The 19,070-nt window shown below is 36.4% G+C and overlaps 1 protein-coding gene across 1 annotated transcript; it reads left to right on the top strand.

Annotated features, from left to right (window-relative positions):
- Positions 1 to 268: 268 nt before the first annotated feature.
- LOC134500554 (mast cell carboxypeptidase A-like) lies at positions 269 to 13,592 on the top strand. The gene is made up of 9 exons (XM_063307894.1): positions 269 to 478; positions 579 to 654; positions 4,267 to 4,391; positions 5,197 to 5,299; positions 6,412 to 6,513; positions 7,829 to 7,930; positions 8,327 to 8,437; positions 11,007 to 11,097; positions 13,135 to 13,592. Exons 1-9 carry the CDS (start codon positions 408 to 410, stop codon positions 13,341 to 13,343), a joined length of 990 nt encoding a protein of 329 aa, XP_063163964.1. The 5' UTR covers positions 269 to 407; the 3' UTR covers positions 13,344 to 13,592.
- Positions 13,593 to 19,070: the final 5,478 nt, after the last annotated feature.

The raw sequence follows: 19,070 nt of genomic DNA, 5'->3' as shown, positions 1-19,070 counted from the left end.
ACAAAGTCAGGGCAAAAATACAATAAAATGAATGCCTAAATATATTCAAAAGCACTTGAGAATGAGACCAAAAGTCTTCCCCAAACTGTGATGTCCTCTATATGTATTGGGGCTACCTAGATGAGAATTCTCAGAGTTGCAATCTCAATATACACAAGTACAAATCCATTCTGTGTCCATGGGGATGTTTTCTCATTGATCATATACATCTTTGTGAGAGCCATTTTCCCAATTTTTTAAAGGTGCTAATAAGTATTACAAAAGATTCCAATACCCATGGTAAAATTGCTTGAAATCTAAACATAGACATAACAACAGAACCTCAAGCCATCCAATGACTGCCTCTGTGGATCACCAAACAGAAGAATAAAAATGCCAGAGATGAACAGCAGCAAAGAGAAAGGACCATGATGTCCCTGTTGGCTCTGGGCTTGATGACCATTACTTGTGTTTTCACTTCTGCTCTGCGTTTTGACAGGTAGAGCTTTTTCACATCATTAAGGGGGTTTTGTGGGTTTTTTGTTTATTTGCTTCCATGCCTTGATATGCTACTCATTCCTCAACTTTCTGTTCTAAAGTGCAAAGGTGTTTCGTGTGAAACCTCAAAATGAAAAGCAAGCAAGCTTCATGAAATCCTTGGCAAGCCTCATAAAGGTGAGAAAAATTTGCAACTCATATGCTTTGTACTGCTTTATCTTAAGGAATTTAGTAAAAAGTATACTTATTCAAAAATATGTGAACGTTTTCTACTTACCAAAGTATTATGTGTGTGTGTGTGTGTGTGTGTGTGTGTGTACAGAAACCTCGATATATATACATATAGTGCAGATTCTTTGCCTAATACAAGAAAATGAATTGTTTTGGATGCTTCCATTTTTTTATATATTCAAAAGTTTGTTAAAATGCCAGTATATATCCACAACAGAAATTTAATTAAAGCAGGAATGGCTCCCTTATACACAATATATCACAGAGTAAGGCAGATTTAGACATCTGGAATATGTTTTTTGGGACTCAAAGAGAAACTAACAACAATTACTAATGTTTAACACAACGTTTAAATATCTAAACTGTGGTTAGTGGTTGGGGATACAAATGGATATATCAATAAAAAATAATTTACTTTAGTTTCACTATTTTTTTCATTCAAATGTAGCAGAGGTTTTTTTTTTGTATCATCTTGTTTTTCAACTTTGTATTTCAATATTTGATTTTTTCTACTTTCTTTATATTTATAAACATATGGATAAATGAACAAGGAAAAAAGATTGCCTAGTAGACCCAGTTAAAAAACCTGTCCTTTATTCCAAAGCCTTTGTGATACTTTGCAATATCCTTCCAATTAATCTTGCACAGCTTTTCTTTTCTGGAGCAAAGATTTTATTCATGATACATTTCAAACATCTAGATGATGCAACAATAAAATTCTGGCCCAGAAATGTAAAATCTCAGTAAGATAATTTCTAAAATCAGAGAAACAGGGGAAGACTATATAGCACAGCTGATCTTACCGTTATCCACTAAATGTTAGATCTCACTTTAGTTAAGGGTGGTAAAACACATATTTTCAAAATGAGCATCAATAAACGTACTTGAGAAGTCTATCTGAAAGTTATTGTGAAAGAATGAAGATGCAAACATTAACAATTGCCCATATGAATATCCTCACAGTTTCCTGTGGGTTTTTTTCTCCCTTATACTGTGCTTAAGAGAATTAAATTCATGCCAGGGTGGCCTTAGAAGCCAATCTGAAAGATTCACATTGTCTTTAATAAAGTCTCTTTCAAGTTTAGTTCGATTCCTGGTGATTTCATGGACATGCAGTTTTCTTGGCAGCAGTACCAATGTGGTTTCACATTGACTTCTAATAGGATGTTTTTATTTATTTAGAAAACTTACATGGCTGTCTATTTTATACCTGATAATCCTAGGCAGCATATCAGGCCAGTTTACAGGCCTGATATTGTTTAGAGGTCTCTGACCCGAGTACTAAACAGGCCTGACTCTGCTTACAGTAAGTTCCAGACTCCAGCAATATCAGCCACACAATGATAGTGAGACTTTCATTCACATACCCAAACTTTGCTCAGCCTAATATGGCTTTTATAAATCACAAGGGGGAAATGGTCAAAACTTATAAAATGATCTCATATATGTCATAAGAAAATAGGTGTTTGTCTGGCTTTAGACCTTTTCCGTGTTCTTTTTATAGCTCGGTAAACCCTGATTTTACTTCTGGCCAAAGAATGCTTTATAAGTAGAATATAAACATGACTAAATAGCCTTGACATTTTCATGAGTTTTCTCATTGCCTGTGTACAATGTAGATTTTTTTTTCAAGGTCTTTAACGTGCAATGTCAAATGAAAACTAAATAAGAGCAACCAAAAGGTCCAAATCTATCATCCCAGTCCAATTGCATTACATACAGATTCTCGCTATCATTTCATTACCAAGGGCTGAATCTGTGGCAGAACTTGGCCATAGAATGTATTTTCAAAGAAAAGTTTCCTTCCAAGAAATACACAAAAACATAATGCTGTTTGCAAAGTTCTCTTCTTGGTTTAATTTAACCATTAATTGTCATTGGGAATCTGAGCTGATTTTCAGAGGGACTGAGGAAGCTGTAAGCTCTAACGCCCCAGAAGCCTTCAACACCACCGTTTTTTAGCTTTCAATCATGGTAAAACTGCAGTTTCTAGAGGCGACAGACTCATCCTTGGGGGAGCTGGGGGTGGTGATGACTGACAGGAAGCTCTGGCATGGGCTGGTCCATGAAGTCATGAAGAGTCGGAAGCGACTGAACGAATAAACAGCAAAACTGCAGTAGAACAAAAATAAAAGAACAGAAAATACCAGCCATGTCCATAAGCATGACCCAACCACTTTGCATCTCCATGCCAACCACTAGCCATTGGCCTTCCATGAAATCTGCCATGGATCCAATGGGATCCTCTGGCATTTTAGTCCAGACTCTCAAATTCTGCCCAAACTACTATTCAGTCTGACTGCACAGCAGATAATAAAGGATCCAAACAGCAAATTTTAAGACATTTCCTTGGTAAAGGCAACTTTGTCAGGCATAACATGCACACAAGCATAGAAGAAGCAGGGTGGGTTTTTTTTGTTTGTTCCCTCTGCATTTCTGGGATAATACTTCCATCTAGTGGCCTTACTAGGTTATGGGACTTTCACCGTAACTGTTGCATATTCCAGCTGTTGCTACAGACTCTCACCAGCCCCATCCTAAGTTATTGTTTATTTCTTCTTGCACTGTCCCACAACTTCATAACTGGTCGAATGAACCTTTGATAAGGTGGGGAAAGAGAATGCTAGGATGGAAATGAGTTTTTTGAAACTGCACACTTTTAGCTCTGGTCCTGCCTATTTTTGGCTCTGACATGTTTAACACTGGAAAATGGACCCAAATAGGTTTCAGCTGGCTTTACAATGAAAAGGTATCCCAAACCTGGCATAGTAGTAGGAACTATGATTACAAGTCATAGTTTGATTTTTTATTGTTTAATGAAAACATTACTTACATTCAGGAGGGTTTGTCTTAGATGTGAAACCAAAACATGATTAGATTAAAATGAGAAATGAAAACATCACAATGCTAGGAATGTTTGAGCATTTGACTGGATCTGCATTTTTAAGTGATGCAGACTGATTCCCAATTCAGGGAGTAATAGATCAGAATGCAGTTCTTCAGTTTTCAATTTCTAAAAATGTGGGCTTCAGAATTTAAAAATAATAATAAATGTATATTTTATAGTGAACTATATTTTTAAAATATATTAGCATACCATTGAATTTTCATGCTGTTTTAACAGACAGATGCCCAAACAGGACACAATGAATTTATATAAAACTAAAATTGATTAGTATGTGGTTGCTAGGAGTCAAAAACCACTTGATGGCACATAATCAAGCAATCAATCAAAATTGATTAGGAATAGATTTACCTTTCTATCTTCACAAAGCATTCAACTTGTCATAGTTTATGTCTTCACACCTCTCCATATCAGATAAGAGCGTTGCTTATTTAACAAATGAATTATTTCCCCAAATTCAGCCTAAGCTTACACCAATCAACAATTAATAGTTCAGAGTAATTGCACAAATCTGAATTTAGTTCTACTCTCAGAAATAAATCTGAAGGGGAATAAACTTCCCAAGAAGTAGAACAGCAGCAGTTCTTCTGGATAAAAATTTCATTTCCACGTTGACCTCAGTAACAAATCTTTTTGAATTTCTTTCTGTGCAGATTGATTTTTGGTACCCAGATTCAGCACGGCATATAGTCAGACATATGGAAGTGGATTTCCATGTCAGTGCTGAACAAAGTAATACTGTTGAGAATCTCTTGAAGCAGAATGGCATACATTATGAGTAGGTGAAACCAATCTATTTCACAGGTCTGTGACTACGCACCTTTGAAATTGTGTAGAGATTGCACATGGGACTCATATATCAAAGATATCTTTATGTATCAATGTGTTTCAATTAATTAATTCTCCCTTATTATAAAATGGTGTTCTTGGCTGGGAATGCTAAAATGCTCTTCTTCATTGTAGAAGACTCATTCAAGTCTCCTGGATTGTGCAAAAAATTCCTTCCCAGATAGAGTGGAGCATGGCTGCAGGATGTGCAAAATTCCCTGTGAAGTCAATACAACATTTATCTAAAAAGAAGACTGGCTTTTAAAAAGAAAAATTAATCTTTATGATAAATTGGCCTGCTCTAACAAATATGAATGACTGAAATATCACTGAAAGCAATGGAACAGCATTGTCCCATCTAAGCCTATTGCCAATTTGGGAATCAAAGTTAATTTTAGTTGGATGAGCCCCATGATATTCAAACTGAAATTTATAAAAAATATGCAAACCATATACATTAAATAAATAACATACATTTATGAATATACAATGAATCAATGTAAAATAAATCAAAATTTATAGGTGACATTTTTGTTAGAGAAAGAGGATTTGTCTGAATGCACAAGATTTCTTGCTGTTTTTCATTGTTTTCTTTATTGTTTTTACTTGATGTAAGTCACCCAAGGTCGTTTTGGAGTCATGTGGCTTCTAAATCTCAGAAATAAAATTTATTTATTTATTTATCCCGCCTTTATTGCTTTTATAAATAATGAGCTCAGAGAGAGTGTAATTTTCTTGTTACTTTTATCATGTAGAGTATTATTTCAAAATCTGCAAGAAGACATTGAAAAGCAACTTGATGGTGACAAGAATCTTTCCCATGGACACAGCTACGAAAAATATAATGAATGGGGCAAGGTACAGGACCTATGTGATACTCTAAAAAGGAAGTATTCTTCAGCAGAAAGAATCCCCATTTATCAGAGAGACACTGGACCATTTTCACTTGTTGGTAATTGTATTTGCATTTGCCACTTGGATGTACGTGCATCTTCTGAAGCATGAAGGGTGCAGTTGGTGGCTAAAACCAGGCCTAGTTTAGACTATCACCTAATTGGAAAGTAATCCACCAAAAATGCATGCAAACATTTTTCACACTGGATGGGAAATGTGTTTATTTAGTACTTGACACATCTCATAGTGGTAACCATGCAAGGACAAAGCTACAGCCACAACTACATGAACTGAGGAATTAGCCCTGTAAGATTATTATCCTATAGTCCACTTCTTCAAAGGGTTGCCAAATGTTTTTATAGTTTCTACTCTTCTGCGTTTAGCAGAAGCTTAATCTTAAGCAGTGGTTTTTCAACCTGGGCCACTTTAAGATGTGTGGACTTCAACTCCCAGAATTCCCCAGCCAGCATTCTGGGAGTTGAAGTCCACACATCTTAAAGTTGCCAAGTTTGAAGAACACTGCTCTAAAGCAATAGATGACTTTTTTTTTATTATGTCTATGCTTTCAAAAGTATTACTTACATATTTCTAGAGATCACCCTGTTGTTAAAGATCAGACCAGGCATATTTTCTGATCTTAGCAACTTAAATGGATGATTGGAAGCTAATGAAGATGACATCCTTCAGCAGATGCTAGATTAGTCTTCCTTATTTCAGGGCCCCTCAGATGAATTAAAGCCACAATTCCCCAAATTCTAGCCAGTATATCGCTGGGAATTTCAAGAGTTGCAGTACCACAAACCTGGAAGACATTAGAATGGGGAGAGCTGTGGTAACAAGTATGGGACCAGTGGTTCTTTAATAGCCTGATATTGCATACCTTATCTACAGTCAGAAAATCATCTTACTGAACCTGTAGGAAGATTGCTGTGTAAATCTATGGTAGCAAAAAAACACAGAAGTCTGGTGGCACATTGTCCAACTAAAAAAAAATTATTTAATGGCATAAAATATCATGAGCTGCAGGTCATTTCATCAGAGGTTTTTCAAGCAACTCTTACCATTCTTTTACCCAGATTTCTGACTGGACTGCCAGAATTGCAAAAAGGAACTCAACACTGATTTCCCGTATCCAGATTGGAAACACTTTTGAAAATCGACCCATATTCCTTCTTCAGGTATGAAAACCTTTTCAGGCAAATAAGCAAAGAACAGCTGAAATTGTGGTGAAAAACTCACCCTTCCAAACTCAACACCCCCATCTGGAGGGGGTTCAAACAATTGTTTTATTAGTTCCAAAGCTAGCAGGTTACCGTGAGTCACTGGTCTCTTGCATTCAGATGAGCCAACGGCAAGAGCCTCAAAGTTACATTGATCTTATACAAAATGTTGGCAGCAGAAGATCCCAAATGCAGAAACGATTTCTTTACAGCTAATAAAGTAATAAGATAACCAGAAAGGAGAAAGTGGGTATCCTTCATGTTGTGAAAACAGTACAGACACATTCTTTGAAAGGCTACATAGAAGCTTTATGACTTACCCCAAAGCTTTAATTGTTACTAGAAGAGAGATAAGGAAATGCCTTGAATCTACTGTACTGCCTCCTCTAAGGGCATTAGCTCTATAATCAATTAATCAATAACAGGCACAAATTAACACAGTACTATAAAGAAAATTCCATTCTTGAAGGTGCTGCAAGAGAGATACAGCAAAATACATATATGTAATAATATATTTGTATTAGTAAGCACAACTGATTCAATATGAGTTCTTCTTCCAGTTCTCTATGAGATGAAGTTATAGATCATACTGAGCAACCATGCAATTTGTTCCATTTTGACTTAATATATTGCATTAGTCCTGCCATTGTGGTTAGCAAATCATAGATGGTTTATGGCCAAGAGTATAACTTTTTTCTGAACTGAGGAACAAACGAATACTCCATACTTCATTATAATTTACATAGCAGATGGGGTCATATGGGGTCAGAATGTGACTGTTGTCAAGACAAAAATTAAATTTGCTTTCATTTCATTTACAACACATACGATTGAAATTAACTACATGTAGGTAATACAATTGCTTCCATGTATAGAAGAACGTTCCCCTTCTGTCACATTGAACATTACAGTCTGGGGGACCTCTAAGTCTCACAACCAAGACTTTCAGAGCCGCTGCTGCCCTGGGACTTCAGGTTATGCATCTTTGGCTTATTATGTTGTTTTGTATGATACAATAAGCATGATGTGGCAATCCGACAATATAGTCACCCTGCTCTTTAAATGAGAACAACAATGGAATAAAAGACTTGCATGTATGTTTCTTCATACATGAATTGGAATTAGAGTCTTAGAAGCTAATTTTTTTTCTCATTGGCAAAGCTATTTAAATTGCAGAATGGAGTGGATGCATGGGTAAGGAACAGTTTTGTATTGAAGTGTACTTTCTTAAAACTTTTTTTTTTTTTACTTTGGAAAAATGTTTTCAAAGCAGATTGGAAAGAAAAGCGGAGAGGGGAAGGCCATCTTCATGGATTGTGGTATTCACGCACGAGAGTGGATTTCTCCCGCCTTTTGTCAGTGGTTTGTGAAAGAGGTTAATTAACTAGTATTTCTTTTTTCTTAAATTTGTTAGAGCAGCCTTCCCTAACTGGGGCTCTCCGAAAGTGCTGAACTAAACTTCTAATACCCCGAGCCAGCAAATACTCCTTCATGACTATCCTTGCCTGCTACAGATCAGTTGGTAACTCCAAAAATCAAAGTCCTTGTATCCCACCAAATGAACAGGAATGTGAATCATGTTCCTGTATTCTCAGAGAGGTCCACGGTGATTAATATGGAAAATAGATTCTAAGTATATAGTATGATGAAGAATGCTGCAATTCTAGGTACACTTTATTTGTAAGACCAACTGAGCCTAACTTTTGAATATATAGGATCACAGAGTAATTTACTTTTTTTTTTTTAAAAGTATTTTTTTCTAAATCATCAGGCCATCAGAACCTATGGAAAAGACAGCATCATGACATACATACTGGATAATATGAATTTCTACATCATTCCTGTAGTCAATATAGATGGCTATATCTGGAGCTGGACTCAGGTACTGTCCATACTTTTTAACAGCACAATCTACATCTAGAACTTAAGCTACATTCCTATGATCCTTGAGGCAGCATCCCATGATGTATACAATACCATCAATTAAAGATCAACTTTTATTTTGGAAGGGGGAAAAAAAGCATACATCAGAAGTCCCCTCTTTCTGGCCTGCTGTTTCAAAGGCTGATAATCCATAATTTCACAAAGCATTGGGAGGGGGGAAAAGGTTTGAAAATCTTTTAGATCTGAAGTCCTGCTGGACTTCTGACCCATTTGGAATGCCCTAGATCAGTAGATCTCCAGTTTTGTGTCATATATCAGTCCTGGGCTCCTGTGACCCCAGAGCTTCATAGGACCCTCATCCCCATTTTATCACTTTGGAGACCACTTTGACTATGAATGCAGAATTTTCTGTCATTCTGAAGTGGGGAGCACATCAAAATGAAACATCCTTTGATGATATTTCAATTCTGAATAGAGTATACACACACACACACACACACACTAAAACATATTCTACTTTTAGCCAAAAGTAGAACAGACCACTGAAATGAGTTGGAAAAAGTTAGTTATAACTAATTCATCTCACTCATTTTTGTAAACTACTCTGAGTCTATATCCAGTCCAACTGAAAGTATCACCTTACATTCTCTGATAATAGAAGTAGCTCTTAAAAGCAAAAAAAAATGAGTAGAAGGCAGAAATCTCTGCTGCAAGGCACAGAGAGGCATAACCTAAGATATACAGTATATAATAAATTACAATAGATCAAAAATTACCAGACATATCAATAATAATATTATCAATATATATTAATATCTTCATAAAACTGTGACATAACACCAAGCCACCAGATTCATCTCAATTCAATATCTCTTTTCAATTATACTTATTTGTTGCAGATATTTCTAATTAACTTCTACCCGAAATCAAAGAGACGGTGAAGAAAAATAATCATATGCAGTGGCACAAGCAGTTATGGGTGTTTGTAGAAGGACACATGTTAAACCTCTGCTCCATGAGCTGCACTGGTTGCCAGTTTGCTTCCAGGTGCAATTCAAGGTGCTGGTTTTGACCTTTAAAGCCCTACTTGGCATGGGGCTGGCTATCTGAGGGACCTCCTATCCCTGATTACTTCTACCCATCCCACCAAGTTCAGCAGGAGAGGCATGTTGCGCGTCCTGTCAGCTAAGGAGTTCCATCTGATGGGACCCAGGAAATAAGCCTTTTCTGCTATGGTGCCCACCCTCTGGAACATCATCCCCCTGAAGTGAGGTTAGCTCCAACCCTTATGGCCTTTCAGAAAGCCCTCAACACATGGTTCATTTCATCAGGCCTGGGGATCCCCTGACAGCAGAGATCCTGCGCATTGGTTGTGCCACATGTGACATCTTAATTAACCCTTTCACAATCTTGTTTTTACTTATGTTGATGATTTAATTAGTTGGTTTAGTTGGTTTTCATATTTGATTTTAATGGTTGGTTTTGTTGTATGCCACCCAGAATCACCTTGTGTGAGATGGGCAACCATATAAACTCAATTTTACACACACACACACACACACACACTTCTTCAGGACTCTAAAAAGAATGCATGAAGGTTGAGGGTAGGGGGACTATTGCTTGGGTCTTGGTCCCTTTAATTAGTGAGAAAAGTCTGCAGAGAATTTGCAGTGGAACAAATCTAAATGCACTTAGGTTTCACTGAATGTGGTTACAGTTACCAAGCCACAGAATGTTTCTATCAATATGATATTAATAATGAAGGGCAGGGATGGATAATCATTAAGATCAATGACCCACTAAAAGGAAATGTGTGAAGAAACAATTATTGGGAATATATTTTAATGACTTAGTTTTATTGCCATGAATGAAACATATTAAGATATCTAACCATCTTAAATACCAACCTTGTAAGGATGGATCCTGCTAAGGCAAGAACCAGACTGACTGTAAGGCCACCAAGGACTGCATCAAGAAGCAATAAATTCAGAAGGGCAAAAATAAGGCATTCTTGGATGTAAAACCTCTTGAACATACAAAAGCTCCTAATATTTTTTCTAATATAGTGGGAAATCAGTTGTTCTATATGCCTTATTTTGGGTTTGAAATGCATTCTAATCTAGTCAAGCCATATCTTTAAACTTTCTACCAAGTCAAATTCAAAAAGTCAAAATAAGCTGTGAAGTGTTGGAGATCAATCTTGTCAGGGCAGCTTGACAGAACCAAAGTCTGGATACGGCTTTTTCCATTTGTGGGGTCTTCATTAGGGACATTTGCCTAATGGATCAGAGGATGCCTCACTTCTCCCTGCCTGCAATATTTTACAGAACACTTGAAGAAACCTTTTATCTGAACTGCATAGCAAGGAGTTACAGCTAAGCAAGGGAGTCAGGCTATCAAAGGAAAGCTCACTCAACTCACTGCCCTATTTTTAATTATATTGTCTTTCTGCAGTGAACACTATAGCCAAATTAATGTATTCCATTCATATTTAGTATAAACAAACAAAAAAGTACAGCAATGTCTATGGATCAGATTGAAGTCCCGAAATGGTTTTTGTCAAGCAGGATCGCTTCTGGAGAAAGAATCGTTCCAATACATCCCACAGTAACTGCATTGGTGTTGACATCAATAGGAATTTTGATGTTGCATGGGGCAGTAAGTAGACTTTGTAACACTATGTGTACCTACAGACTATTAGTTTTCATATGACTAATCCAGAGGGTGTTTCGGTAAGATTGCTACTAGACTTTTGAAGTAAATAGAAAAGGGTTGGGTTGAAAATAGAATGTTTAATGAATTTAGGAACTAAGATTGAGGAAAAATCATGGATCTCGCTATGCTTCATTTTCATTATCAGCAAAAATATAAGTAATGCTCCTTAAAATATTTTGTAGATGGTATCTTACCACAGTTGTACTTTCTCATATGATAAACAGTCAATTTTATGTTGGAGATAAAAGGATTAAAGAACAGGCCTTCATTTTTGTTACTCTTATAATGTAGTACATACATTTTGGATAGAAATCTCCACAGAAATAGGACAGTTAACAAAAGCACAATATTAAGCAAATACTACAAGTGAAACTTCTAAATATATTTAGTGTGGAAAATAAATTGTAAACAGTAAAACATTAACTCTTCGCTCTTAATAGCGGTAAGACAAGTTATAAGACAACACTGAAATTCTATAAAGGGTTAGGGTCATGGTAGAGTTTTGGACCTTGATCTTTATGGAAAAGATAAGCTTATAAACCTAAATCATTAGAAAAAGATGATGGAGAGAGTTTATTTTATGCAGATAGGAATGACTCTATCTCAGGTATAAGATATGTACCACCTAAAGAATTTAGAAGCTTTGGGGAAAATGAAAAGTGTTATAAAGTGTCATACCTTCTGTTTTACTGTGTAACTGAAATGTCTAGACCTCAGGGTTTCTCAACCTGGGCCACTTTAAGATGTGTGGACTTCAACTCCCAGAATTCCCCATTCTGCTGGCTGGGGAATTCTGGGAGTTGAAGTCCACACATCTTAAAGTGGCCCAGGTTGAAAAACCCTGCTATAACTGTTCTGACCTCTATATCAAGCCCTAAGGGATGGAAGAAACCCTTTTAATATTTGTTACCATAGCACCATGCCTAGAAAGGTTGTACTAGTGTTGACAATCTTGTCTTAATTACTGTGAAAAATACAGATCTCTGATCCTTTATTCTTCCATTTTACCTTATTTATCTAGAGTAAGAGAGATAGCTCATATGCCACATGCACTCCCATGATTCCACTGTACACTCCCCAGAGCCCTATTATGGTTTGTCACCAAAAATTAGTGATGTAATGTGCCACCAAAACTGTAGTGTCAGACTTCCAATTAAGAAGGAGGAAATCCTCTCTTTCCTTTTGTTTATTTTTGCATGCTTTTTTCTTGTGTTTGTATGTGTGTTTTTAATCTTTTCTGGCTGATGAAGATAGTGTTTTATTTTTATACTACAGTAGCTATTTCTCTGGATGCAGTTTGCATTTTCTAAAAAAGTTATTTTACCTCCATTGATACAGGGCATCAAATTTCAATTACTAGATTTCCTTGAAGACTAAAAGTAGTCCACATTTAATAAAGCATTGTTTCATATTGAAGCATTCCTGTACATAATGACTGAGCACTATAAAAATCCAGCTAGGCCTCAGGAACTGACTTTTTTCAAGTTGATTATTGCTACGAAGTATTTAGATGTGTGTATATGCATGTGCACCCACAGAGATAAGCCTCTATCTATTATATACAGAATAAAGTATGGAAATTGTATCTATTGAGTTGCCATATGTTAAAATACTTTCAAGTATTCTAATAAAATAATTTTCAAGTGATACATTTTTAGTATAATATTTAAACTATCTCTAGAGTGTAATTCTATGGATATTTACTGGGAGTAATCCCTACTGAATACTTTGGGACTTACTTTTGAATAAACTTGCAAAAAAATTGCACAAATCGTATGAGTTATTTGAACATATTTGAATAGTTCTGTTAATTATCTATTAATCAAATTAAGATACTAAGTCATATCCCCATCAGTGTAGGTAGGTTGAAAATGTTCTGATTCAAAGCAAACAAACAAACCTTTATCTCTATTCTCTGTGCTAGCCAGAATCAGCTTAAATGTGTAATAAACTGAATGAAAGTGTCCTTTCCACCAACAGCTGTTGATGCTTCCAAAAATCCCTGTGAAGAAATATATTGTGGATCTGCACCAGAATCTGAACCAGAAACTAAAGCAGTTGCATCATTCATCCGTAGCCACCTTTCTTCAATTAAGGCCTATCTGACCATGCATTCCTACTCTCAGATGATATTGTTCCCTTTTGGATATACCTATGAGAAGACAGCTAATTATAAGGAATTGGTATGAAGGCATTGCAATTGTCCAATTGCTAACATTTCTAATCTGATTCTATCTGCTTTGCACTCAAACAACACATCTCTTTAGTAATCTAGAGATGGAATCCTATCATCATCTTTTTCACACATCATCAAAGAGATGCACATCCAGACATCCTAGGACTACATGTGGCTTCTCTTCCCCACCAAAAATTACACCAAATTGTTAAATTTAATGTGATGAAAGAGGAGTATTTTTAAATGAATGGCAAGTAATTATATGAACATAATTTTAATTACATATTATTAAATAAAATCAAAGTTGGTTTTTTTTTCTGCCCCCCACCTACTTCTTTGTCCTAGGCACTCAAAAGCTAAGTGTGACCCGCAATCTGAAAGAAAAAAAAATCAGCACTCCTGATACAGACATCAGCTTATGTAGGACCTTAATTTTTGAAAAGAAAGATGGCAAAAGCCCATCAGAATGTTCAAACAAATATGGCACTTCTAGATCTGCCAAATATATAACACAATCCAGAATGTACAAGCATTCTCAGAATTTTGATATAATTCAAAAATGTGTACAAAAATGTATAAGAAAAATGCCTTCAAATATGCATTTTATTATAGAAAAATTTGCTTGTGAAAAGTGCACACTAGGAACATTAGAACTGCACATTACTAGAACAGGCTAAAATTAGGACAATTAATATAAATATTTGTGTGAACTTTTTTTTTTTGCTGAATTCGTAAGCAGTGAAGTTGAAAAGAATATGAGGTCAATAAGATGAGAAACTCAGTGAAACAGAATTGAGGTAAGCAAAAATCATCCAGGTATGATAGATTCTGTGGCTAAAAAAAGAATACAGAAAACTTACTTTTAAAATATATGTATTTTGCTCCAACCAATGCTGGTTTCTTCTTTGTTTGATACTAGAATGAACTTGCAAAAATTGCTGTCAAATCTATAGCCAGCCTATATGGTAAAGTGTATAACTATGGGACGTCAGCATCTACTATCTGTACGTATTTTACACATCCTTATAAAGACATTTTATATCACTTTATAAGTAGTGCTGGACAGTGTTAGGGCTTTCTTCTATATGTGGAAGAGAAAACTGTAGCATGAGATGCAGCACATGTGGAAAATACAGGTAGTCCTCGGTTCATGACCATTCGTTCAGCAACCGTTCGAAGTTATGACAGTGCTGAATGAGGAAACTTACAGCCAGTCCTCAAAGTTGCAGCCATTGCAGCGTTCCCCACAGTCATGTGATCGCCATTTGCCACCTTCACTGCCAACTTCCAACAAGCAAAGTCAATGCAGAAGCCGGCAGGAAGTTGCAAGTGGCAGTCACATGACATTGTGCTTAATGACCACACACAATGCGCTTAATGACCACAACTGGAACTGCCAGAACTGCTGTTGTAAGTCGGTGTGGTCATGTGATTTTTCACTTTACAACTGCATCCCTTAGTGATGGAGTTCCAGGTTTCAATTATGGTAGTTTACTGAGGACTAACTGTACCATCTACAGTACAGAATGTATTTTTTCAAGGAGCTGTTGAGAGTTCACATATCCCCATAAATCAAATGCAATCTATCTTATAACTTACATTATGTGTGAATCAAGCCACCAAAAGAGTGACAAATGGGACGAGGATCCGGAGGGGTAGATCAAAAAACAATATGAATAAATCAAAGTAACAAAGGTAGCCTGAAAAGAGGTCATCTGTGACATTTTGTGAGGGCAGTGTATATGGAATGCAGTGGTGAAAGACAGATCAAAACCATCAGAACAGATCTGGATGAAAATTGAGATAACCAGTGGAAGCAGGAGTTTAAATGGAGTACTGAGAGGGGGAGGATAGATAAAAGGGATTAATGATAGATCAATCCCACATCATTGAGTTCAGGAATACATTTATTTGTTTCTCTCCTTTTAGAGAAGAACCAGGCCATTGAGCCATAGAATTCCTTTTCCTGGAAATGAATTATAGGTTCCTATAGAACTCTACATAAACTGTTTTTCCATCTACACCATTTTTTATTGCTGTGGCTGGTAGCAGCTTTCCAAGTTGTCAGAGGGCTTTCATAATTTCCGATACCTGATACTGTTTTTTAAAATGGAAGTATCTGATCTTAAATGTGTGACTTTCCTCATGGACTCTGCAACTGAACAACAGTCTCCTCCTCTTACAGTTATTCAAACACCAGTATCTTACCTTCATTTTTATTATTCTATTTTTCTTTCCCTCTTTTTTTCCCTGCCATGTTTCCTGTCATTCCATTTGTTGTGCTTGCTTTACAGATCCTTCCTCCGGTTGTTCCGATGACTGGGCATTCAAGCAGGGGATCAAATACTCCTTCACCTTTGAGCTTCGTGATAAGGGCAAATATGGATTTCTTCTCCCAGAATCTCAGATCAAGCCAACTTGCCAAGAGATAATGCTAGCAGTCAGGTTGATGGCCAGTTACATCCTCAACAAGGCTTCATAATTTGGACTAGCCCTTTTGGATGCATTACAGATGTTTGGAAAGTAATAAATCATCCTTTATTACTTGAGAAATATGTGTTTTGAATATGAAACCTCTTTGGGATCTGCATTCACAGGTCAAGGCAAAGCAAGGCATTTAAGCTTCTTCAGTTTCAAGCATAAACTATAATCTCACAAATAATGCTGCAAACTTTATTCTAATTATGAGACAGCATAGGGATATTCCAGGAAAGAGATCATGTCTTTATACTTATCTTCAATTTCTTTACAGATTCTAAGTTAAGGGAAATATATGGTTTCAGTTATTGAAAGATGTACCAGCTAAGACAACTTGGGTTAAATTAGCTATGGTATATATTTTCTTTAGCATTAAATAGAAATTTAATGGGATTTTGTTTTGCTTTTGTGGTTGTTTTGAGTGGAAATCAAATGGAACACCAAGTTCCTCATTAGAAATCAAAATGAAGTGAGGTTACAATGCAACTCTTTCTAAGATGCACACAGCCAAATAATACTGTGGTGCCTTGTGCATCATTTCAATTGAGTGGGTATTTTTACAACTACAAATCACAGCTGAAGCGTAAGAAACTAGGACTGGACCATTTTGCCCTGGATAAGATATACTGTATAACCCTTTCTTCTAACACTATGATAACGCTGAAAATTGATCCTTCTACCTAAGCTTTTCTTATTGTTGCAAGAAGTTCCACTGGTGTAAATCAGAGTTTTTCTCATAATGCAAATAACATCTCGCAGAGGTGATTTTCATTGTCAACATGTCATGAGAGAAAAAGATTAAACTCATCGTCCCAAATTCCTGTTGCCTCAATAATGGTTCTCCTTCTCATGAGAGCTATTTGCAGGTGTAAAAACAGTCACACAAAATTAACATTATTTAGAATTATTGCAGCTGTCTGCTACATTAAGCCATAGTGTAGTTTGCCTCATTATGACTTAGTGTGTGGGTGAGTCCAGCCAATCTTTCCTTATTCAAGAAAGCTTGTTAAGAAATTCATGACTTATTATGATGTGTGAATCTGGCCACTGAATTTGATACAGTTTGGCTCTCAAAGATGCAAGTGGCAGAAAGGGCAGAGGCTTTTTGCAGTCCCCAAACTTCTGAGCATGTGATGCTGTTTCGAAGGAATTCAGATATGCTGGGTACATGAGTTTATGTTTTGTATTATCCTGGAACCTTGGTTCCAGAAAAAGATACAGATACAGAAGCTTGAACTCTACCAAAACTTAGAAGAATATGGGGATGGCTGTAAAGTACAACTAGTTATCTGTATGTTTTCTCCACTGGTTAAATTATTAAAAAGTCATGTACTCATAGAGTTGTACTTACTCAGTGTAGGAATTAAATTAAAGCATCACAGACAGATGACTGTCTAGCCTCTGTTTGAATACATTCAATTAAGTGAAACCCACCACCTCTTTGATTAACTTGTTCCATTGCCAAGCTACTCTTACTGTTACAATTTTTTTTAACAGTAAGTTGGAATCTAGCTTCCTGTGACTCAAATCCATTCTGTGTCCTCATCATGAAACAAAAGAGAATAGGTCTTAATCTTCTTTTATGTGACATCCTTTCAGATATTTGAAGAATGCTATCATATCCCCTTCAGCTGTCTTTTTTCAAACCCAGCTCTTTTTATCTCTCTTTATACAATTTAGCTTTGTGGTCCCTTGATCATCTTCTTTGCCATTATCTGAACCTGTCCCAGTTTCTCTGAATTCATTTTAAAGTGAGGTATCCAGAATCAGACACCATACTTGTGATGAGGTCTGACCTCAGTAAAATTATTACTTTCTGTAGTTTAGAAATTATGCTTTTGTTGATGCAACCTAAAAATGCAATGGTATATAAGGCCAAGTAAATGTCGGTGAGTCATATTCAACATGCAATTTCTCAAAGTCTTTTTAAAAACCATAAGAAATCAACCAATTTAAAATATTGATCCCTTGCTTAGCTCAAGCATTCCAACAAAAGATCTTCCCCACTATTTTCAAATTTAGGTTATTCCACAAAGTCAATTTCTCCTGTGGTTCAGGATCAAAATGTTACTGCTTACCTATTAATGAGAGCCAGTTTGGTCTAGTGGTCAAGGCAACGGGCTAGAAACTAGGAGACTGAGAGTTCTAGTCCCGCCTTAGGCATGAAAGCCAGCTGGGTGACCTTGGGCCAGTCACTCTCTCTCAGCCCAACTCACCTCACAGGGTGGTTGTTGTAGGGTAAATAGGAGGAGGAAGGGGCATTAGGAATGTTCAGCACCTTGAGTTATTTTTAAAACTAATAAAGGCAGGATAAAAATAAATTAAATAAATAAAATGACCAAAATGTGCCTGGCAGCTTTCAAGGCTGGAAATGAAGATGCCTATTTAATATACCTAGACCCTAAAACTTACCATGATTTCAGAGGTATTACACACTTACTCTCCAAATAGACACCAAAAGGGGAATATTCATGAAAGTTGTCATGGACCTAATAAGTCTTCGAAGTTATTCTGTCACATCCCTGATCCATGCTTTTGCCAGATGCACATTCCACAAGCCAATGAAATTGGCCAGCATATATTTGTTTCAGTTTTTCAAAGTTGTGATTCACCAACTACCATGACTCTTCTCTTTGTCTTCTTATAAAACACAATTGCATCCGTTGTCTTTTGGAGATGCTGTGGCATTTTACATTGTCTCTTTTTTTCCCCTGAATCCTCAGATTATTGTCAAATTTTGCAGGGTTGCAATTCATGATATGGTTTTGAGAAAGGCACATGACATGTCTTCACTGAAATTTAAAGGCCATAAAATTCAAATCTTCCCCAACCTTCCACCTGCTGCGATCTCTTTCAAAAAGGACTTTTCCTTGGCTGAGCCCTTGACTAAAGGAAATCAATTAATTTTTTTTTCTTGTTTTGTGCAATTTTCTGTCTGACCATCTCTAATCAGATCAAGCACTTTATGGATCCTGACCAGCACCCACATTTTTAACTGGGCATTGACTGAATATTGCCATCTTGAAATGATCACACTTTCTTAGGTAGAGTTTCCTTGTCTTGTTTTGAGTTAGTCAGCATTGCCCTCTGCAGGGCCTTGTTCTAAGTGCACTGATGTTAATTTTAATTTTTATTAACAAGGGTGGGTAGGAGGAAGGGGGTTGAGGGGGTTGAGGGGGTGAACTTGTTCTCCATAGAAGTCATTGTTTTTGTTTATTTTGTTGGTTTAATTTCTTTTTGTGCAAGTATTTTTGTTTTATGT

The sequence above is a fragment of the Candoia aspera genome, chromosome 6 (assembly GCF_035149785.1).
Source record: "Candoia aspera isolate rCanAsp1 chromosome 6, rCanAsp1.hap2, whole genome shotgun sequence".
Classification (NCBI taxonomy): Eukaryota; Metazoa; Chordata; class Lepidosauria; order Squamata; family Boidae; genus Candoia; species Candoia aspera.
Note: the sequence above shows the minus strand (reverse complement) of the source record. Positions and strands in the feature narration are given on the sequence as shown.